We start from the raw sequence: 24,040 nt of genomic DNA on the forward strand, positions 1-24,040 counted from the left end.
ACGCTCGCCGGAAATCGCCTGCTCAGCCTTCGCACGGTTGCCGGAAATCGCCTCTCACAAGCTCTCTTCGCTCTCAAAAATTCCAAGTATTTGAACTCTCGTCCCCTCCTCACATTTATAAAGCCGATCTAGCATCGGGACGCGAAGCGACGCATCGGGATACGAAACGACGCGGCTCTTCACAGCCATGCCGACACGTGTCACGCATGCATGGGGGAGACCAAACGTTGTCAGTTGCAACGCTTCCAATCCTCAGAGACGCTTCAACTTCCCGAACGTGGCAGATCTAGCCACCTTTGAGCACAACTCCACTTGCAAACGGCAGGCGCACATTGATGAGTTTTCACTCACCTCTCGTGCCCAACGGCAGGCGCACATCGATGAGTTTTCACTCACCTATCGTGCCGAACGGCAGGCGCACATCGATGAGTTTTCACTCAACTCTCGTGCCAAACGGCAGGCACACATTGATGAGTTTTCACTCACCTTTCGTGCCGAACGGCAGCCGCATAGTGATGAGTTTTCACTCACCCCTTGCAACAATCGGCACATCATGCCGTCTCTTATCCAAGCTTACTCGCTTGGGCACTTGGGGGACTACATACCACCATCGGCAACTATGAGACCATTGCGTCCGGGTCAGAATGCCGAATACATATTCAAGTCCCCAACCGAGAAGCTTCTCAATCGGCAACTTGGGGGACTACTGTTTGTACCATATCTGACCCTCCACTCGTACAACGACACGTGGATCTTATAGACTCGCCCAAGTACCCAAGGCCTCGGACAATCGGCATCGGCCACCGATGGCATTGTCTCAAAGCTGCGAACAGCCATTACAGGCCAAGCTCGTCTACAATCGGCATCCCTTACCGATTGTAGAGAATCAATCTCGAAGTATCCGCCCAAAATATCTAAGGACTCGTGTCGACCTCAAAAGGCCCTCCCACGAGTCCCACATCGAAAATGAGTACTAAGAGCATACAAAATGCCCTCTATAAATAGGCCCCTCCACTACAATACAGGGGTAAGACTTTTAAGCTTGAATTCTATACTTTTATATGGTCAACAACAAGAGCTCTTAAAAAACAATCTTACTTGAGCATCGGAGGGTCTTAGGCTGGTTCCACACCGGTTCCACAGACCTCACGAGCTTCGCTTATCTTCTATTCAGGATCTGCATCCAAGGACAAGAAGAATCTGCATCTATGATTCAATCGATCTGCTTGATCGTCCTCACCGCTTGTAAGTTGCACTCATCTCTATCTGTTCAAATTTAGCGCCAACACATGTGAATAGTGGCAGCCTTGCCTTTTTTGGTTCCACCCCAAAAGGCTAGGGCAAGGGCAAATATTATTCACATGAGATATAAGAAGATGAATTTGTATAGAGTTTTTGGTATGGGAAGTAAAGAATATGCCTAGGTATTTATTTTTTAAAAATTTGGAATTTTTTTTTCAAATTTTTTTGGTTGCTGACGTCATTATGACGTCAGCATTGCATCATTCTGCCCAGGCAGCAGCTCAGGTTGAATTTGCCCATTGGCTTACCTAGGCTTGTGGGACCCAGCTCTTGCCAAGGCAGGACCTTGCGCGTTGGAGGCATTTTGGGCTAGCCTGAGGGGCCTTTAGCCCGGTTTGGTAGTAAGGCTGGACTTGTTCTAAAGGGGATGTAAAAGTGATTTTACACCCCCAAAAATACACCCCCCCACTGTTGATGCTCTAATAAGTAATACTACATACCGAGCCCCCCATATTCATATGCATTGTGGAGCTAGCTACGTACCAATATATCCAAAACCCCAAGTACAAGTATATGGATACGTAATCTTTTGGAGCAAATTTTAGTGGAGGATTGAGTCATGTGCTCAAACAATTTCTCTGGTCTCTAGATATACATATGCATGCATCAACATCCATCGCCCTATTGTGTACACGACAATGCATATGGGTTATTAAGCAAAGAGAGAAAAGGGCTACAAACCCTCTGCATAATTTGCTCACGGTTTAGATCGATATACAGATGCAGCATTATGCATGCGTTCTTTCAACATAAAAACCAATCAAACTCGTAATAATTCTTGCACGCATTCTCTACCAGCTTACTACTTACCATTAACATCATCAATTATCCATCTCCGTCGTGTTTGGTCGTCGTTGCTACCATAATTATATATAGTTAGTTGTAAATTAAACACAAATCAACAAGACCTAGTCGTCAATTGATGTCATCCCAAGCAAGCAAGCAAACATGCATGTTCTTCCATGTATTTCTCATTGTCATAAATATATACTCAATATTTGGTTTTCTTTTTTACTTCTTAGCTTTCCTTTTTTTTTTTTTTCCTCAGTATTTTATTTCAAAAAGTTAACCTGACAATTACGTTTGGTTTCTTATTATAAGTAGTTCGGCAAAGGGTCCAAAACTAATACATCTAAGCTTGTACGAAATTGCAAATGGCCGTCCATATTCCAAAATTTAAAGTCCTAATTGAATACCAGTTTTTCTTTGAACTTTCCAAAGCTTCGAAGGAGTACTTAAGTTAACTACTGGCAGCTAACCTGTCTTAATCTGAATATGGCCCGTCCCATCTCCACTAGCTAAGCTGGGTTTGCATTATTTAATTGGTTTAAGAAACACTATTTCCGGTGGCGGTTTATTAGATGATTAAATATCTTTTTCCTTTTTTTTTTTCTTTTTTAAGAAAAAAAGTGCTCCTTTTTTTGGGGGGGGGGGGGTGGTCAAAACCATTGGCTTGGTTGGTTTCATTAAAAGGAGTTGCTTTGCTGATAAAGCATGCTGCATTATGGGTGGTAATCAATATAATAATATTATTAAACAGGTGTATGTCACATTCCATATGCCATATATCTATATATATATATATATATATATATATGGGGGTATTACTACTAGTGTGGTGATCACATTATACTAATTCGGCCTACTAATTCTGATAAAAAGATGATAAAACAAAGTCAAATCTTTTTCTTTCGTTGTTGAAATAAGCCACATTATAGTTAGTGACCAAAACTCTGAATTAATTAATTAAAATGATAGGACCTTATTCATTAATACACCACTAAAAGGCATCCACATTCAAACATGAGTACTTACATAATAATATTAGCTTTTTTTAAAATAAAAAATATATAAAAAAATTCATCGTCAACCACAAGAAAAAAAATGTTTTTGAATAGGTAGCTAGACAATGAGAATAGGAGAGAGAGAAATTAAAGAGGTATCGTGTGGTGGGAAAATGCAAATTGTTGTGAGCAGGATACTTCCAACATAAATACAGACATGTTTGATTAATAATGATGGACTAATAACAAGCATTCGGCGGTGGGATTGGACAATTATCAAAGACAGAGAGAGAGAGAGATTTTCCGTGATCTCCGCTGACTAACTTAATCTATATATATATCTCCAAATTAAGGGAGTAAAATTTATATAAATAGAGTTAATAGGAGACTCAAAAGATAAATTATTAATAATTAAGAGATGGATAAATATATAATTAAGAGATGCATGATGCAATATCCACCGTCCACAAAGATCCGCGTATCCGCCGACAGTCGACCTTTGTTTAATTTTTGGTCCTAGATACAAACCACAAACAAAGCAAGCTGTTGTGTTGTTGATAAAGGAATTATAAAGCAAATGAGGACTTGAACAAATTTCATGATGATTTTTGGGTTTGTCAGCTTCCCTCTTTTGATATCTAACCCTATATGGAATGTGGTCTCAACTCGGTCGCCTTTGCCATTTGCCTTGTCATAGGACCACAAGATTGATCACCATCCGTTCTTTTTTAACAAAATTTTGTCCTTTCAACGTAATATCTTCGCAAGCAAGGTGATTAAGAACAGTTACTCCTCTATCACGTGTATTAAAAACAAAATCTTTATATGAAAACGTTATCATGAACATAAGGTGCTTGGAGCTGCCGAGTCTATCGTCTAATTGGTGAAAAAAATGCAAATAATACACGTATTAAGTTGAGTCAAAAGCGTTCTTAGAGGGAAGGATCGAGATGATATGTTGATTGATCGATGATAATGATATTGAGGGAGGGTGGTGGTGACAATGACAACGATGGTTAGGAGTCGGTTGGACCACACACAACAAAAGCAATGAATTACAAAATAATCACTGATGTGAAGTTCAAGAGAGGATTTGAGATAATATTATATATATGTCTTATAGTCGCGACGATATTTAAATTATTAAAAGAAATCCCATTCGGATGCATTTTAGGTCTTGCAGAGTCCAGAAGATCCCCAAAGAAATTTAGTGGGTAAGGAAACTTGGAAAATGATGCCCATTCATTGTACTTGAGAGGTCACTAAAAGGGGAAAGTTTGTTTATTAATTAAAAAGAAAAAGACGAAGACGAAGAAGAAGAAGAAATGAAGGAATGCGTCACTAGTTTTGCTAAGAGCATCCGCAATGATGCTCTCTATTTCTTAGCTAAAATTTAGTTAAAAATATAAGAAAGCTATTTTAGGAGCTCTCTAAAAAATTTCAACTCCAACCATACTCCCTAATTTGGAGAGTCATAAATGCTATAACTCTTTTTTGATTGGTCAATCTCTATTAAAAAATAAAAATAAAAATAATTAGCATTAAATAAAGGTTTGAAATACTCATTAAATTATAAGGAGCCACTAGGAGTCCTTTCTCTCTCCTCAGATTTAGGAGCTCCTAGAGGACTCCCTATTTTAAGAGGTAGATAGAGAGCATGGTTGGAGTTGCATTTTTACAATGCCTCCCTAAAATTTGTCTAAGGAGGTGGTTTAGGGAGCCCATTGCGGATGCTCTAAGTAAAGAAATCATCCTAATCTGTCACCTCAAAAGTGTAGGCAGACAACCTTGCCGATCGATCAACATTTAGGACTAAAAAACGTGTGCCCGCTACCCACCATCAGAACAATACAACAATAGGGTTTTATTCAACCTATAAATAACACCATTGACACGTATATGTTCATACAATTCATTATGAAAAGGGCACTTTTACCTTTACCCATCAAGGTGTGACTCAAGTTTATGTCCTTCCAAGAGTTTGAACACCAATTTTACCTATTACTAGGCTACGAGGAATCCTATCCTAGCATTTTACGCGTTCAAGGATTATTGTGAGTCGTTAATGTATGTGAGTTTGTTTTTAAAATTTTGTGAAGAATCTAAACGGCTAATCGATAGGTTCATGCACTCACTCTCATCCTCTGGGATGTGGCTTTAGCCTTAGGCAAAAATATACATATAGTGTTTATTCTCCAGTAAATATTTAAATTAAGGATTTGTTATATATTTCTAATCTCAATTGTTAAATTGCATTCATTAGATGTGTTAGTAGATTTAATATGTAATACACATGAAATCCAACAATTGAAAATCTCGAGATTAGAAATATGAAATCAATCTTTAACATAAAATACTTATTGGAGAATTTTCCCACTACCAATGTGTTGTGTGGTAGTGTTGTGGGGATCTCATCTGAGTAGACCTACTGAGAAGTCTGAGGTGAGTTGTCTGGGATACTTTGATTAAGGTGGGTGGGCAGAGACCGGGTCAAACTGACGAATTAAGATCCAAAGGCTGGTCATATTGTCGTCCATTTCCTAAATTTTGAATTTGGTGAGATTTGTATGTCGATGGTGGTGGGCGCATAATGAAGAGGCAAAGACAAGCAAGCAAACTACATGGATTCCACTGGCAAAATGATTTAACGAAAAAGGACAAACCTCGCTCTTTATAGTTCTATCAACAACTTAAAAGCACACTGTATGCAACTACCAAAAAAGAAAAAAGAAAAAAAAAGGAACAGCATAACATCAAAGTCAACTTGCAGAAGCACTAAAACATTGTAAAGAACACCACGTTGGGTATGACAGTGAATCTCCCTTCATATTACTAGCCTAACTGTAGTTTGTAGTCTATATTAATGAAATAAATAAGGATGAGATTTTTGTAAATTTACAACTTCACAAGCAAAAGTTACATGATGAACTGCTCGAGAAGAGTATTGGCAGAAAAGATAAAAAACCATTACAAAGAACATCTCAAGAAGTGGGTTTTCCATCTCTCTTGAGCAATTCCTGAAAAGAAAAAAAATCAGATGCAGTAAGCGAGCCAAGCATAAAAACACTGATTTTTTTTCTTTCTCTTTTTCATATCAAATTTTCACTACCAGTTTGGTGGCAGTAATTGATTGACGTTGCCTTTCTTTCTTCTCACGCTGGCACTCTCCACACCAGTTAGAAGAATCTTTCTGATACTTCTTCAGCTCTCTAAAGACCGAACTACAAAAAGATTGGGGATACACACTGAGAAAATTGATAAACAGAAATGCATAATTAAAGATAATCCTTGCAGTCAAGCCCCATGATTGACATTTACTGTAAGAAATGCTTAGAAAGCTTCTACAAAACTGATTGTCATTTACTCAAACAGCCGGCAAGCAGAAAATTCCTAGAGTCCTAATGACAACCAATATCCTTGACCCCAAAAAGAAAAACTCAGTATGACCTGATACCAAACCATGAACAAATTGGTACGTTGCATTAATTGGATACCTATTCCACATAGAGCAGATACATGAAGTACTAAAAGTCAGGGAGATTGTGAAATCCTTAAAAATGCTTCAGTTAGGTTTCTTGAATTTCTTTTAAGGGGGCCTCAAAGAGGAGAAAGGTACCTTCTGCACCACAGTAGTAAGTTGACTCGACACCCCGATGTTGTGGCTCTAGCACCATGCCGATGGCGACCACGATGAAGAACCGCATGCCCCGGAACATGAGAATAATCAAAGATTTCCTATGAGTACAATTACAAAAATTCCAAGAAAAAAGTTCAATAATTACACAGTAAACTGTAAAAAAAATATTAAATATAAAAATAAACATGCAACTTGCTAGTTACCATTTATCATGAACTAAAATGATATCAAATACGAGACTCTAAAGAATTTGTATTACTGCAGGCTGAAAAGTGTGACCCAGCATAAAAAACTGTACTAAAAAATATCTTAAAAGACTAGCGTACCTCCGATTGTGTCTCTGAATTTACATGTTTATCACATCGAATACCTCGAAAGAACAATTCTCCGCCAGAAAATTGCTTGCCCAAGCAAACATTCAAGGTGACTTCTGAGTCATCCACATGAAAACCTACAATATAAAGCTACCGTGGGTTCATAAAAACTTAAAAAGCCGTAAATTTAGAGCCCAGGGCTTCAAGATGAAGACAGACAGAGGAAGTAACAGACATACATTACTGAACAAATTGAACGCAATTATGAAATATAAATAAGGAGAAATCATATCAGCTAAACCAAGATTCAAAACTGTTGTAAGAAAAAAAAATGATAGTAAGTAGAAATAACTCAAGATGCAACATAGTACATTATTGTGTCTTTAGATATTAAAGCCTCAGTGTTATGCTGCAGTCTAGAGCATAACTCCCTGGAGTAAGAAAATAGAAAGAGTGGAAATGGTATAAAGAAAGAGAGAGAGAGAGAGAGAGAGAGAGAGAGGGGCTTCAAATACAAATTTCATTTTAAAAAACTAAATCCAAAACTTTCAGATGGATATATACCAAGCTCTGCATCCTTATCAGTTCCATATTCAACAACAAAACCATGATGAGAATCCAGCGTGGATCCACCAACTTCGGGGAAGAAAACTACATAAATACCAACCAAAAAAATGAGGTGTAACATTAGTCCTAATGTTTCATATGTAGTGTTTTTTCGTTTTCTAATTATGATTTTACAATATTAGAGATGAAATACCTCTAGACATAGGGCGTATAAAGTCCTCCATCAACTTGTCAAGCATGGTTTCTAGGCCAAAGTCATCAAGAACACAACCGTATCTATTCATTGTGTTTGGTCGCATGATTCTGAAATTTGTCTCAATGACCCACCTTTCAAAAGTTTCCACCTAAGCAATCAGAATATGATAAGAAAACAGAAAAGATAGTATACAGGAAAAATTCATTTACATAAAAAATGATACCTCGGATAATAACAATTCACAGAAGTACGGCTGAAGCATTTCAAATGTATAAATTCCAGGAGCGGGTTCAGCCATTATACTTCTAAAGCTATCCTCTGTATTCTCATTGATTGCTTTGAGAAATGAGGGGACAAAGAACTGTGCAGCTTGCATAGTGTATAACTCCTTGTGTACAGGCTACAAAGAGGAAGGAACAATAAAGAAGGAAATTTATGTATGTATGCATGGAAGTCAATGCATGCAATATTATGTCTTATGCAGAAAACTCAAGCTCACATTTCCAGAAGTACAAAGAGAAGAGACTGAACTTTAATCACTGCAACACTCAAACATAAAGGTGTTGTTTACATATTATAGCATGTTTCAAAAAGTCAACAGCATGTTAGCCATTAAACGCACCTGATAGTGTGAGATGATCTTCTGCCTGTATTCTCTATGTCGTTGAACCTGTTTATTCGAACAGAGAAAAAGTATGAGCCTCTCAGGAACATAATGACGTTACTTTGATCAATTAGCCAGAGCACATTGCCCCTGGTGTTCAGAACTATATATTATTTATAGAGCTTATCTCCTTCAGCTACACACAGAAATAAAATCCCCATCAAAAACCAAAATTTAAGACAAGAATGGAGCTTCATATACTCACAAATCCCCAAAATCCCATGTCTATCAAAATCTTCATTTCGTATTCTTATCTTTTCTCCCAATTTCTCATCGTTTCTGAAGAATTAAAAAAGAGGGCACATTCTGTCGTGATTGCAAGTGCAGCCCGCTCATTTCACACACTAAACATATCCACACAATTAAAAATGAAAGAACACGGAATCCGAAACTTCCACAATTCACGTTCAATTTCAGTTTCCAGCATTTACCAAACAGAGAGAGAGAGAAGAGAATTGCCATTTTCTTACACGAGTGCGCTCACTCTCGGACGAGTAGCGTAGGAGAATGTCTCTCATGTACTGGAGCTTGAGGTCACGTGACCCATTGAGCATGGTGGGAGGCAAGTAGCGCTCCAGCGAGCTGAAGAGCAAGGGACTAAACTCCAATTGATGAAGGTCGTCGTAGCTGTCAGGCTTGTGCTCCTTATTAGGGTTCAGTCTCAGCCTGTTCGTCAAGCTCATCGAAGAAATGCCGCAGTTCCCGTTGCCTGTGCTCGGCGTCTGAGTCTGAGGCGGTTGCTTTCTTCGCTCGGCTGAGCCGTCTATAGACATGGTCTTGGACACTTAGAGAGAGATTGTGGATTTCCAAAGAGGTAGGGCGAGTGAATTGGTGGAATTTGTTAGGGTTTTGAAGAATTGAAAATGAAGAAGAAGAAGTTTGAGCAGCAGGTTAGGGTTTGGGTTCCTGTGGTTCTTTTTTTTTTTTTTTTTTGGGCCTGATTCCTGTGGTTCGTTGGTTAACACTTAACAGTGGACGTGTGAGCTGGATCTGGATGTAGGGTCCACCCAGCTCCGAGGGCTATGACGTGGACGGATTTTATTAGAGTGTGGGGACGCTTTATCCACATATTTTCCACATATTTTCAAGTAGTCGGATTAATTCATTCTACAATTTTCTAAAGATATAAAGATATATAATTCTGCGCAACTGTGAGTTATGTTAGTTGACTAAGAGTATTTCCAAAGGAGATGTCAAATACCAAACATCAAATTTAAATTTGATGGCTGATGTGGCAATTTGACATCTTACATAGCTTTACACTCCACCCGATATGTCAAATTAAATTATTATTTTATTATATTTTAGTGTTAATTTATTTTTAATTAAAAAGAATAGAAAAGAAAAAATAATAAAATATTCATTTGACATCTTGCTTTTGGAATGTCAAAAATAACATCTCAATCTTCAGCCTTCATTCCACATCAGTTTTGACACATCGGTTAGAGTGTGTGAGATGTTATTTCTAGCTGTTAAATGTCTATGTGGCACTTTTGACAAATCGATTGGAGATGCTCTAAAGTATTGAGCAGTCCCTTTATTTGAAATTTGAACCTGACCCTGCGCGTTAGAATGATTTAAAATATTGCTCTTGTTAATAAACAAAAAAAGATATATAAGTTTACAAGGAGTTTGTAGCTTTAACTATATTAAGATAAGACTGGTTACTGCTGCATTGATGCCACTTATTCGATTTTTCTCCCCCTCAATATCATTTTATATATTAAGAAGTACAATATTCTTTTATCAACTTGAAATATATGTAATTACAATGTTTTGATTCAATTTTTAGATTAATGCAATACAAAATGGGTGCTCCGACAAAAAAAAAAGTGTAGCATGGATCATGCATCAAATTCATTTTGTGTTAAGGGTTATTAGGAAACTTTACAGATAAAGCCAACTCGTTAAAAAAAATCATTGGCTAAAACCTTAAAGCGAACAGTTAATTAATGGACGGTTAATTTTGTTTTGGCAAACAACACACTTTCATTATATAAGAAAACAATGAAGACTGGAACATGAGGCTGATTTTCTTTTCTTCCCATTTCTTTCTCCTAAAAGGTAAAAGGGAAACAAAAACGACGACAAAATGGTATACCTTCTATGTTGGTAATTACACGATTGCACAAGCCCGGCCTATGTACATCGCCTTGTTCTCCCTGAATCTCACCTGCTCTGTTGACTCATGACTGAACTACTGACCAAAAGAAAAAGACTCATGACTGAACTACACCACTACACTACCCTCCCTAGCTAGAAAAACAACACTCATGGAGCTTCAGTTTTGATACTTTCCACAGACCCATGAGTCTGAGAGCTCATCTCTGGACTTCCATGACCCACAGTTCCATTCACCTGATGTGGTGCTGGCGCTGGGCTCAGTTGCTGGCTCACCTGAGACTCTTGGTCAAATTGTTGAGGAAGGCTAACCTGACTCTGAGATGAACTTACATGCTGGAGCAATGGCTGCACCATATCTTTTTGTAGTTGCTGGATTGGTTGATGCACCTGTGGTTGTAGCTGCTGCTCCTTGCTTAATTTACTAGCCAGGTTTGGAATATTTGATATGTCCATTGGAACCCCATGACCTGTCTTTTTTTGAACTGGAGCCCCACTCATCAAGGCTTTCGTCCCTTGGCCTTCTGCCGCCCTCAACTTACTCAAAAGCCCCGTTGAACGATCAGACATCAGACTGGGAAGCGGCTTGCTGTCATTTAAACCAGATGTTCCACAACCAAGATTGTTAAACTGGCCTAAATTTCCAGCCCGGGGCATCCGTCCTCCCAATGCCCTAGGGGGAGTGGAGGACCTCATGCCTGTGACATTACCAAATGAACCAAGACCAGCATTTCCAAGCCCCTGGACTCTACCACCCTGCTCAGTCATACCACCACCTGCACTTGTACCCAATCCTCCAAGTTCCAATCTGCTCTGTCTGATTTCATTTTGTTGTAGTTTTCTTTGTCGCATCTGATACACTAAATAGGCACGCCTATTCAGAAGCTCCTGGACTTGCGGCATCATGCAATTGGTTTGTGCGGCAATGGTGAGCGGTAGTTTGGATACACAACTATTTGCAAATTGTGGAGCTGCCCATATGTTTTCAGAATGGAGCGATTGGCCCCCAGAGAAAATGTTCAGTGATGGGAGTTGCATGGATATGGGACTGAGTCTTGAAGGTGATATCCCTGGGGTTAGAGTTGAAGAAGGTAGCTCGAATGTTTGAGCTGATGGAGTGCCAATTCTAATACTAGCACTACGCTGATTGCTCAAGCCACCATCAGCCTTGAGAGTTGTAGGCTCTACGTGATCACTAGATATGTAGTATCCCTCACGCTTCATCTGTACAAAAGAAAGAAAGAAAGAAAAAAAAAAGGGAGTAAATAGCTAAGTATCACTTAATGCTGTGAGAACCAAACCTAATTCATAAAAATTCCCCAACAGTTACAAACCTACCAATGTAGTGAACTCAGTAGCCAAAAGGTCTGCAGAATTCTGAAAAGCACATATACACAAAGGTCAGAACAATATATTTAACTCAGATACACGATAATGTAAATTGAGTTCCTTTTGCTTTTCTTATTATTTATAGTTCTCTGACGGAGGCTGGATATATTTATTGTTTGTTTCACAATATACAAAAGTTTGTATAAACTATTAGGCCCCTGTGATTCCCCTTTTCCTAGTTATTAAGTTTTGAAATTACAAGAGTAATAGCAGAATAAACTAAGAGTTGAAAGCCACTTTGCCGCATGAAAAATTTGGAATAAGGAAAGTGTGACATTAATGTGAGCAATCCAAGGGACGAAAGCCAGTGGTAAGAATGTCGAAAAGTAGAGAACAAATAAAGACAAGGGACACCACAATTCAGAAGTTGTCCATAAAATATATGAGAAACAGCTCAGTAGTTACTTGCAATAAAGAAATGATCAGTAAATCACTGGCTTTACAATATAAAATAGACCACAGTGTAATTTAATTTTTATAAGCACAAAATAGATGTGAAGGGAATGAAAGAGATTTATTGCATTCCAGAATCCAAAAGGAATATCACAATCATATATCAGAAGAAGAAACTCTCAATAATCGCAAATGGCAACTCACAGTGCTAGTAAAGGCTGGTAGGAGAGGATAATCGATTGAAAACATCTCTTTTTTGATTCCATAAAACACGCTTGCTTCGACACTTCCCTCATTAAGCTTCTCTGATATGACCAGTCTGACCTGAGCCTTTCTATCAACGATGGGAATCCCATTTTCTAGGATGGCATAGAATTACTCAGAAAGAGCAGAAAGGTAGCAATGAGGAGTGAAAAATTACATACGATGTCTGTGCATATATATGCACATATATGTGTATAAAACACACACACACTAACACATAGGATACAAAAATTAGCAGTTCCTCACCTTGACAGATGTGAGACTGACGTAGAAAAGTCAATACCCTCCTATTCATACTGAGTCCCCAGTCCATGGAGCATTCTGTGAGAGAATTTTTATCTGTGGAAGTATTATCCCAGTTCTGATTATCTTTTGAAGATAAGAGTTGGAAAGCAACCAATTTAGTAATGGGAAAAGAGGGTCTCCTTTGCATAGTTGTGTCCAATTTACACTTCCTGTTATGTAGTCCATACCTGAATGCATTAAAAGCATTACACATCATAACAAGCAAGACTGTAGAAATAGAAGCATTGCAGTATAACTCACATGACTTTAACTATGATATTACCTCTCAGTTACCGCTTGAATCTTCAAAAACCTCTCAAGGACAGATTCAACTTTAAGTTCTGATGGTTGTGAGATATTGCTCGTGCTAGCACTAGAATCAACAGCCTTTTTTCTAGAGCGTTTAGGACCAGGGTTTGTTTTTTGCTTTGCAGGAATAGATACCTCTTTGGGCAGAGAAATGTTTGGTGAACTTGCAGATCCACATCTTCCATGAGTCGTAACCTGACATTTCTCCAAATCCTTCCTCATGTGAGTGACACTTCTGTTTTGTATATTTTTGTCAACAGGTTGAACCATGTACTTCCATGATGTATCAGCAGGTATATTGTCTCCAAATTGAGTTGGTGACTGTTGATTCTGTGATTGCGCGAGACTAGAATGAACAAGCATCCTGTCCATCACAAAGTGTTCATCTTTAATCTTTCCAAAATATGAACTGAGGAAATTATTTTTGTCAGGCTCTAACTTAACATTAGAAGTAGCCATTCCAGCCTGCAGCTCTGAGATTCCTTGAAACCTTCTTGTCTGGTCATTATTTATCACCCGCGAGGGACGCACTTTCTCCTGAGATCTTTCATGTGGAACTTTTCCATCCCCTATCCGCTGAGGCAACAGCTTGCTCTTCCACTGTAGATAAGGTAGAAGACTGTTTCCAGTTTGGCTTCCAGTAAGCTGTTCATAAGATGAGTCGATAGGCTCTTGCTTGGGTTTCTTAAGAAGCGGTCCTTGAACTGCTTGTGAATCACATCTAACTATCTCACCAAGAACCGATGCACTGGGTTTATTCAAATCATTACTAGAGTCATTAAGGCTGCGTTTGGGTAAAGAGACAAAATTAGATGTGGTCATCACTGTTAAAGAAGACTGGTTGCAACTGTCTGCTACTTTAGATATAGGCTTCGATGTCAAAGGATTGGATACTGAGTTCTCCAGTAGAACGTTGTTTTCTTGTGGATTGACAGCAGAGGTTGATACATTGTGCTCCGAAAATGTAACTCCTTTTTCTTGATACGATAGACCAAATAGAGAGCTGCAACTCTGAGTTGCACAATTAACAGGAATGCCTGTTAAATGAGATGAGTTGCTGAAATCTAGGTCAGTGTTTGATGCGTTACTCAGCTTTCGCTTTTTCCAGCTCCACATAATTCCAAGATCAACCTACCACAAAATGTTAAGAATTAGCTAACCTGCAAGTCAACTACAATCATGCATGCTCAACAAAAGATAGATATATTTCCCAATTGGAATCATAACTTGAAATTTAGATGGAGTTTATCAAATGCACAAAAAGATCCAAAGGTTAACTAAACATGTGCTTGGGGCATGAAAAAACACACAAACGATCTAAAACTGGCACGCTACTAAAGCCTAAAAAGTCAAATACAAATTTAACTAGTATAGAAAATAAAATAAGCATTATAACAAATAAGCAGAACCCAATCTGTCAATTTGGAACCATCTTTAATCCTTATGATTTGGCAGAAGTTACACGAATTCTATCACTTCTAGTACCTTCTTGCTTAAGGGTTGTCCAGAGTGTATGCCTTGCAATGGCTGTGGATTTAGATGAAGATCAGGTTGCAGAGCCTTGAGAATGTGAGATTCAACTTCCTGAACAAGAACAAGGAATTGAATATGAGAATGAAGCAATATGCTTGAGTTGAAAGCTGAGGATTAAAATTTACCAACCAAAAAATCACTGTAGGTCCAAGAAGCATCCGAGATCGACAAGATGTCCTTGACAACATTTTCCATGCGCATATGTAGAAGAACCTTGTGAACAGTTGGAATCTTTTTTGTAGAATTGGCAGCTCTTCCTTGGATAAAACAACCGCGATAGTCTTGAATCTGCAAGGAAAACATCTCTATCAGTTCATGTAAATTTTATAGTCCAAGTAAGAACACTCCAATCATTCAAAATTGCATAAATTTTTTTGTAGGCATTTGAATAACCTATGGAAGAGTAGTAGTAAATGTATCTTCTGATGGAAACCTCATGGTTCCTTTAAAGAAGACAAACTTATATACCTACTGCCAATGAACAAACAAACATTGTAACAAGGATCACTAAATCAATGATAGTTAAAATACAAATATAAACACAGACTTATAGCTTTTCCTCACCTCACAAAGGATGGCTCCATTGACATATTTGCAGGGTAAACCATCAAACATATCTCCAGGTAACCAACCACACTCAATCGCCTGATGCAAAAAAAAAACGCAGAAAAGAAATTATGACTGTTAAATAGACAGTTAAGAACATGAAGCCACGCAAGTGGAATATCCAATCAACCACGGGAATCCAAAAAAGCCACTGGACATGACATAACCCTCCAAGATCTAAGTAGAACAACAAGATAGCATGGCTTGGTACAATTTTTTCTGCTTTTTTACTAGTCAAATATGAGCAGGAAGGAGAATGACTGAGCCATATCCTAGTTAACATCATATGGTTCACAAAAACTAAAGTCACTACTTCGACATTTCGGCAAATAATGTATCATACTTACAGAAAAAAGTGTCTCTGATACTCTATCATATGGATGCAAGTGCTCTGGTATATCATTGAGAAACTGCCAAAGCATTAAGGTTTGTGTTAACAGCCAGTGGAAGGATTACATGTGATACAATAGTTTAATAAATGCCAAGTAATTTCTGTAAGCGTCTATTAATGATTGCTAACCTCGGCAGCTTTTCCCACATAAAAACCATTCTGAAACAACTTCAGTGAAAAGGATACCTCAAAGTCTGCACAAAAATCGACTATCAACAAAAAGAAGATTTCTCAGTCAGCACATGATACGATTGCAAGATCAAAGTGGTACATTACCGTCTAAAACTGAATGCTGTCGAAAATTGACTAATACAGTTGAAGGATCAGCAACCTTAGCTTCCATTCCAGTAGATTGAACCTTCACCACAATTACATGCTAAGACTTCATGCAGACTAGTTTCTGGAATAATAAAATGATAAAAGGGTGGGGAGAGAAGAGGAGGGAGTGAACGTGGTATAGTTGAATAGCTCAACTTTTGATGAGAGCCACCGGATTCATCCTGCCTTAACATGTTAAAAATTTAAAATGTTCAGGTCTACTAGAGAAATTGTTGACTTAATAAGCACCTGAAAGACCAACCTTACCCATCACCAACCATTAGAAGATTTAATAATTTAAAAACCTTACAAGCAATTGATAATGTATTTCAGGGGCACCAAGTTATCAAACCACTTACAGACTTATCTATTGCCCTCCAAAATCCCAGAGATAGTTCCCAAACGCAAAATTAAGTGGAAAATAAGTAGACTGACTCAAGAGACAGGGGACCAAAAAACCCAAAAAAGAAGAAGACGAAAGTCCACACTTTTCAGCTTCATCCATGCAGTGCAGACAACGAATATCAATTACAGAAAAACATAAACCCATTGTAAATAAAAACCTGAAATCACCAAAATCAGAAAACCCAAAATCCAACTGAGACACTCACTGAGAGAACAATGAAGAAAAACAAATCAATCAGAGAAAATGAAACAGACTGAATAAGGGGTTGGCTGTTGAAAAAATCATATCATCCACAAACCTCATCATCTCTCTCTCGAGAGTCAGAAACGGAGTCATCTTCATCGTTGCCTTTGTCCTCCTCCGGAAGCACCTTTGGTTTGTACCTCGTACCCGTCTTTGCAACCTGGAAAGACACGCCCATGTCTGACAAGTCACTTTCACTGAGCAATTTCCTCAAACACCTTTTGGTTACAGAGCTAGAGGGTGAAATCTAGTGCATATATATATAAGTATGAGATGAGAGAAATGGGGGCAATGCCCTAGAGTTGACGCGAGAACTTCCCAGTACGTTCTGGTTTTTGGAAGGTCTCGACTTATAGGTTGCCAGCTTAGCCATGAACACCAACACGTAGTAAATATACAGGTCGTAATTGATATAAAGGAAACTTAGTTTTGGCCCCCGTCCATTGATTAATTTACAGCTTATGATATGCTGCCGTAATCCAATTTTGTTTTTATCTTATGTTTATTGTTCGGTGGATGTGGGGCTGTTTTAATTTATTTCACTTTTGGGGCTTTTTAAGACTTTGGTGTAAAGGCAACGGCCACTTTGGCCCGTTATGGTTGCATGAATGCAATGTGTTGGTCAAGTGGGATATTTGCTGGAAAATATATTTGGTATTATCTTATTTGCATCTTAATCTTAAATGTGCTTACTAATACACCTGAGGAATGGTGTGGTGTAGTTGGGCCGCATTATTGTCTGTGGATGCTAGTTGTGTGGCAATAGCTGATTGTGACACATATACCAAATTAAGAGAACAAGGAAGTTGAGAGTTGAATTTACTAGACATATAAATCCTCGCAATGGTACTAACATGTAATAATGCTCTGTTTGCTTATATTACTATAACTTAATAAACTACATGTTTGTAGACTCGTAGTAATAAGGACCACAAGATGAACAATAATTGGGGGCGTTTTGGATCCTTGGGAATGGATGAGATGAGAGTTAAAGAATCATTTAAACTCCAAAGAGGGAACTATTTCTCCAAGGAATAACATTTCATGTGTAAAAAGAAAAACACAGACCAACTTATGATATGCAATTAAATAGGTAGTAATGTTATGGTTACGAGACATGAGAGGAAAAAATCATGTATAAATAAAAAAACATATGGCAACGTATGATGCAACCAAATAGATAGAAACATTACGATTGCGATATATAAAAGGAAAAAACAATGTGTAAATAGGAAAACACTATGGTGCAACCAAATTGGTAGCAACATTACCGTCATCAGACATGAAAGGAAAAAACAATAACGTGTAAACAAAAAACAACGTGGCAACGTAGGATGTAACCAAATAGGTAGCAACATTATGGTCGCAAGACACGAAAGAAAAATACAACTACGTGTAAATCATATGGCAATGTATGATGCAACCAAATAAGTAGCAACATTACGGTTGCATTACATGAAAGGAAAGAAAAACGTGTAAACGAAAACCACCTACCAACGTTACTGTTGTGATACATTAAAGGAAAAAATAATAAGGTGTACAGGCGAACCACCTACCAACGTTACAGTTGCGAATATAAAAGGAAATAATTACAAGGTGTAAACGAAAACCATCTACCAACGTTATAGTTGCGATACATTAAAGGGAAAACTAACAATGTGTAAACGAAAACCACCTAACAACGTTACAGTTGCGAACATGAAAGGAAAGAATAACAACGTGTAAACAGAAGTCACCTACCAATGTTACAGTTGTGAACATGAAAGGAAAGAATAATGGGTTCTTAGATCTAGGTCCAAAACGATTAGTTGTCATTGGGTATAGTCCTCGTGTTTTTGGTTTTAGATGTAGGTCCTTTGACATTTATTACTTTTTTGTTGTGTCGATTTTATCCTTTAAGGTAAATAAGGAAAACACATTGAAAATCTAAATTTAATGCATTATTTCCTTGAAATTGAATTCCAAATTTTGAATTTTGAATTTTGAATTTTTTTTCCTTTATAATATTCCTAATATATAGATAAAATACAATTTAATCAATAAAAAGTAAAGACTCACATATCATACCAATTGATCAAACAAGCACTCACATTAAATTATGTACATAACACACAGGTAAATAATGTTAATACATACAAGTATATATATGTACCTGTCTTACAGGTAAGTGTTTTTTTCTTGAGTTGTCTTAAGCATTTTTTTCTGGAGGTTCATATTTATATACATATGTACATGTCTTCCATGTAATAGTGTTTTTTTTTTTCCAATAAATTTTGTATGGATTTTTATCTCAGTTAAGTTTAAGGATCCATACCAAGATATTATATGAGTTCAATTAGCTGGACTAGAGGGTATAACTACCTAGACTAGAGGTAATTTATGGATTTAATTACCTGGACCAGAGGTAATTTATGGGTTTAATTACCTGCATACTGCATACGAGGTGTATGCATAGGTACCTTACCTATTGTTAAGGTATGAAGTTTTTATGAACTCTTATTACAAATTTTGATGTCGGTATACCTTGGGAAAATTTCAGAATTCAATAAATAGATTTGAATTAAATTCAAATCAAATATGATAATTAATATCCTACAAATCAATAACTTACCAGTTTTAGGATTTCATAATTTACCTTATTTATGTTTTAGGTGCATAACTGGAACAAAAAATAAAAAATAAAAAAAAGTAAATATCAATAAATTGAAATAGGCATGTAATCTTATGTGGCGCAAAAGTCAAAGGACTTGGATCAACAACAATTTCTGCATGGATTGCACCCAAAATCTCTCCTCATAATTGGACTTATGCCAAATTTTCTAAAAGAATAACAACGTGTAAACAAAAGCCACCTACCAACGTTATGGTTGCAAACATGAAAGGAAATAATAACAAGGTGTAAACGAAAACCATCTACCAAAGTTACGGTTGCGATACATTAAAGGAAAAAATAACAACGTGTAAACGAAAATCACCTAATAACGTTATAATTGCGAACATGAAAGGAAAGAATAACAATGTGTAAACGAAAGTCACCTACCAACGTTATGGTTGCGAATAAAAGAAAAGAATAACAACATGTAAATGAAAATCACCTACCAATGTTACTATAGCGAACACGAAAGGAAAAAAAACAAAAACATGTAAGCAGAAAAAATAAGAAAAAAAACATGTCAACATGTTATGCAACTAAATAGGTAGCGACGTTAAGGTTGAATAACATGAAAGGAATATACAACATTTTCCAACAAGTTACCGAAAAATATTGTGTTATGATAAAAAAAAAATATCACATCATTTTTTGTTTTTAATCTTCTGATAAATGCTAATTCATTATATTTTACAAGAAAATTCTCCTTGGCCTTTACCAAAAAGGAAATAAATCCTCCTTGGCCTAAGTTGTATTTTTCCATGCAAGCGTCCAATCGTGAATCACGAAGGAGATGGTCTTTGTTGTTCTATTTCAATTTTTGGTGTTACAATCGGAGTTATTTTTTTCCTTTTTTTTCCCTCCTCCACCTAATCAAGAAGCATTGCAAGTTGTCAATTGTTAGGTGAGGCCCGTGATGGCCCAACCCAAAATATATCCCAAATTCATTTTCCTTGGCGTTTGCAAACTTGTAAGGGTACCACTCCCGATTTCAACGAAGAAGGATTTGTAGTGCGTCCGAAAAAATACCAAGGATAATACAGTCACTCGGCAGAGGGCAATCTGGTAAATCAAAAATTGATACAATAAGGACCGTTTGCTAGTGTCGCATGATACTTGTCCCATTACAACTCCTAAAGGCAGCTGCGGACTCTCCAAGAATAACGTCGTCTTATTATATCACTCTCTCTCCCGCAGCCACCAACCCAAGAGTCAGACTTAACCAAACCACCAAACACTTTCTCCGGAAAAATAATCAGTCGACGCCTCCAAGTAAACTCTCGAAGAAGCCATGGCCTGTTCGAGCCTCGTGAAGCTTAATGCGGCGTCGTCTCAGTGGATCGGTCAGCAGTCCTTCACTCAGCGCCACGGATCGTCCACCAGCCTCTCTACTCGCCGAGTCGCCGTCCCGATCCGAGCTAAGGCCTACACCGACGAACTCATCTTAACCGCTGTGCGTCCTCTCTTACCAATATTTCTATTTTGTTGTTGATTTCATTGCTGGCTGAAAGTTTGAATCTGATCATCACTTTTTATTAATATGTTTCTTTTTGATGTTTTGATTTGATGTTTTGATTTGATTTTGCGTGTGGATATGCATGTGTTTTTCAAGTTTATAAGTTTGAGATTTCACTGCTTGATCGAATTAAACTGTTTCTAACTCTAAGGTTGGATTAAAGTGTTTCTCTCCACTATGATTTGCTCAATTCAATTGATTAATATGGTGGTTTGATCTTCAGACAACTTGTATTTTATTTTTATTGTTTTCTCCGTCACAGCTTTAAAAGTTCTTAGCTCTAAGCCCATGTGACAGCATACTAAAACTGCAATTTTGTATAAATAACAACGGATATTTCTATGATAAAAAAAAAGGAACTGTGTGTTTCCATAGGAGGTTCTAGGTTCAAGTCATCAGTGGCAAATTGTACTTTGTTTTAGTAAGCAATATATGTACACATACAATATGTATTTATGTCCGTGAAAAGCTTTAATATCTTATTTTATTTTCTTTAACTGGTTTGTTTTTGGATGTTATAGAAAACTATTGCATCTCCTGGTCGTGGTATACTTGCCATCGATGAATCAAATGCAACTTGTGGAAAGAGGTTAGACTCTATTGGCTTGGACAATACCGAGGTTAACCGACAGGCTTACAGGCAACTTCTGTTGACCACTCCTGGCCTAGGCGAATACATTTCAGGTGCCATTCTTTTTGAGGAAACACTTTACCAGTCAACAACAGATGGGAAGAAATTTGTGGACGTGTTGCGCGAGCAGAAAATTGTACCCGGAATCAAAGTTGATAAGGTATGGTGCCGCTAGACCATATGTGTTCTATAGCTTGAGAAATTTCTGTAAGTACTTTGGGTGAGATCCCTAATTGTCATTGACGTGCTTCTTTGGTTGACCTTGCAGGGTTTGGTTCCCCTACCAGGATCCAACAATGAATCTTGGTGCCAAGGCTTAGATGGATTGGCTTCACGATCTGCTGAGTACTACAAGCAAGGTGCTCGTTTTGCTAAATGGTAAGTCAATTAATATTTCTTGTGGACTACTGCTGTATAGAGTTTGTATTTCTGTCCAGTTGATCTATTCTATTTGACAGATAAATTTATCTGAGTGTCCTCTCCTTGAAACGTGCAGGCGCACAGTTGTTAGCATTCCTTGTGGTCCTTCTGCTCTGGCTGTTAAGGAAGCTGCATGGGGACTTGCACGTTATGCTGCCATTTCTCAGGTATGTTCAACATTAGACAGCTATGTTAATTGGATTTCCAATCACTGCCTACGGAGTACGAGTGTGATAATTATATCGCTATCCTGAAAATAAAAGTAGTATTTTGCCTTTTTGTTTTGCAAGTAGTTTAACAATGAATTTGTAGGTATTTTTAAATTCTTTACCCGTTGGTCATTGTTATAAAACATACATGATTCATTGCTATTGCATTATGTGCAGGACAATGGTCTTGTGCCCATTGTAGAGCCTGAGATTCTTCTTGACGGGGACCACCCAATAGAAAGGACACTTGAAGTGGCAGAGAAGGTCTGGGCAGAAGTCTTCTATTACTTGGCTGAAAACAATGTGGTGTTCGAAGGAATCCTTCTTAAGCCTAGCATGGTAACCCCAGGGGCTGAACACAAGGAAAAGGCTTCTCCAGAGACCATTGCCAAACATACACTCACAGTGCTTAAAAGGAGAGTTCCTCCTGCAGTACCAGGAATCATGGTAAGATTACCTATCACTTTGTAGTAATTTTAAATATACTATTCTTCTCTTATTATATAGAAGACTAATAGACACTTCTATAAAACCGACTGAGATTTGTGGGAAAAATACTTTTAAGTAGCTATTTGTTCAGTCTCTACAGAAAGCCTGTGCTCAGGTTGTTTTATAGAATACAAATATTTGTGGTCATTTATAGTTGCGAACAATACAACAATGTACTACTATTTATTCACTTTCTCTCCCCCATTAAAATATATCATAAGAACGTAGTACTCAAGATATTTGTTCCCCTCCATGGGCTGATTTATATTTGCTCTCTTTGCTTCTCAGTTCTTGTCAGGAGGACAATCCGAAGCAGAAGCAACCCTGAACCTCAATGCAATGAACCAAAGCCCCAACCCATGGCATGTTTCCTTCTCGTATGCACGTGCTCTGCAGAACTCTGTGCTTAAGGCATGGCAAGGACATCCTGAGAACGTGGAAGCTGCACAAAGGGCACTATTGGTCCGAGCAAAGGCGAACTCCTTGGCTCAGCTAGGAAGGTACTCTGCTGAGGGTGAGGATGAGGAAGCCAAGAAAGGAATGTTCGTCAAGGGCTATACATACTAAGCCAGAGTCTGAGGCAGTTCATTCCTTCGGGAACTTGAAAAGGATGTAATTTACAGCATTTTTTTTGGTGTTAGCTATGTATGCTGAGTAAAAGCTTTTTCATTTCTTTTCCTCCACTAGAAAGACTTGAGAGCTTGAATAAGACCGGTGAGAAAGGATATGTTTTTCAAACTGTAACTTATGAAGGTGGGAGTAGTGGTAAAATTATTCCTATTTATCAAAGTTAATTTTCATAAAGCACCTTGTGATTCTTGAGATTGTTTCTTGCTTACCGTCTGTGTTTTTTTTCGAGACATGCTTCCTACTTCCTTTATTTTGTGTTTACCGAAGTTATGTTTAATTCATTGCTAGATTTCAGTTTTCAAGGCCGTAACTTATTTGAAGTCATCTCATAATTCTCTCCTTTTTTTTTTCTTTTCATTTTTGGTCAAATATCAGTCTAGTTTGAGACAGTTCCACAACCATATCCATTTCTTAAGCGCCCGCTCTCTCTCTCTCTCTCTCTCTCTCTCTCTCTCTCTCTCTCTCTCTCTCTCTCTCTCTGGCTTAGTTTGGTATTGCTTAACTTAAAAAATAAGCAGCTTAAAAAAAAAGTTTTGGAGATTTGGGTGTTTGGTAAAACAAAAATAAGCTGCTTATTTAATAAGTTGCTGTCATTCAAAGCTGAAAAACAGAAGCAGGTGGGGAGCTGCTTCTGAAAACTGCTGCGAGGAGAAGCATGCGGAGGTTTAAATGAAAATTTCAAATTGCCCATATTGCCCTTATTTGTTTCACACAATTACATGTTATATCCTCATCATCCCGAGTTCGAACCTCCCAAGTGTCGTTCCTTTTTT

At 37.7% G+C, this 24,040-nt stretch overlaps 3 protein-coding genes across 5 annotated transcripts; 1 reads left to right on the top strand and 2 right to left on the bottom strand.

Moving 5' to 3' along the window:
- Positions 1-5,893: 5,893 nt before the first annotated feature.
- Positions 5,894-9,412, bottom strand: LOC110765391 (2-oxoglutarate and iron-dependent oxygenase domain-containing protein CP2). Of its 2 annotated transcripts, XM_088252261.1 has the most exons (9): positions 8,935-9,411; positions 8,423-8,470; positions 8,024-8,200; positions 7,798-7,948; positions 7,602-7,688; positions 7,050-7,174; positions 6,703-6,821; positions 6,196-6,307; positions 5,894-6,103 (listed from the first exon to the last, which is right to left on the bottom strand). In XM_088252261.1, exons 1-9 carry the CDS (start codon positions 9,235-9,237, stop codon positions 6,068-6,070), a joined length of 1,158 nt encoding a protein of 385 aa, XP_088108387.1. In that variant the 5' UTR covers positions 9,238-9,411; the 3' UTR covers positions 5,894-6,067. The 2 variants fall into 2 exon arrangements, with proteins under 2 accessions (XP_088108387.1, XP_088108411.1); XM_088252285.1 differs by lacking the exon at positions 7,602-7,688 and having other exon boundaries at positions 8,935-9,412.
- Positions 9,413-10,409: 997 nt separating this feature from the next.
- On the bottom strand, positions 10,410-17,214 carry LOC110765377 (protein PHYTOCHROME-DEPENDENT LATE-FLOWERING-like). Of its 2 annotated transcripts, none has more exons than XM_021968492.2 (12): positions 16,778-17,214; positions 16,032-16,113; positions 15,885-15,949; positions 15,712-15,774; positions 15,323-15,403; positions 14,888-15,046; positions 14,711-14,809; positions 13,200-14,356; positions 12,878-13,104; positions 12,572-12,726; positions 11,924-11,962; positions 10,410-11,809 (listed from the first exon to the last, which is right to left on the bottom strand). In XM_021968492.2, the coding sequence occupies exons 1-12, from the start codon at positions 16,898-16,900 to the stop codon at positions 10,736-10,738; spliced, it is 3,324 nt and encodes a 1,107-aa protein (XP_021824184.2). In that variant the 5' UTR covers positions 16,901-17,214; the 3' UTR covers positions 10,410-10,735. The 2 variants fall into 2 exon arrangements, with proteins under 2 accessions (XP_021824184.2, XP_088103614.1); XM_088247488.1 differs by lacking the exon at positions 16,778-17,214 and adding an exon at positions 16,433-16,767 and having other exon boundaries at positions 16,032-16,322.
- Positions 17,215-20,478: 3,264 nt separating this feature from the next.
- On the top strand, positions 20,479-23,441 carry PDE345 (Aldolase superfamily protein). Its single transcript, XM_021968539.2, has 6 exons — positions 20,479-20,825; positions 21,410-21,679; positions 21,788-21,897; positions 22,016-22,106; positions 22,326-22,595; positions 22,926-23,441. Exons 1-6 carry the CDS (start codon positions 20,664-20,666, stop codon positions 23,202-23,204), a joined length of 1,182 nt encoding a protein of 393 aa, XP_021824231.1. The 5' UTR covers positions 20,479-20,663; the 3' UTR covers positions 23,205-23,441.
- The last annotated feature ends 599 nt before the right edge of the window (positions 23,442-24,040 follow it).

This window comes from Prunus avium, chromosome 1, assembly GCF_965620075.1.
Source record: "Prunus avium chromosome 1, drPruAviu1.hap1.1, whole genome shotgun sequence".
Taxonomy (NCBI): Eukaryota; Viridiplantae; Streptophyta; class Magnoliopsida; order Rosales; family Rosaceae; genus Prunus; species Prunus avium.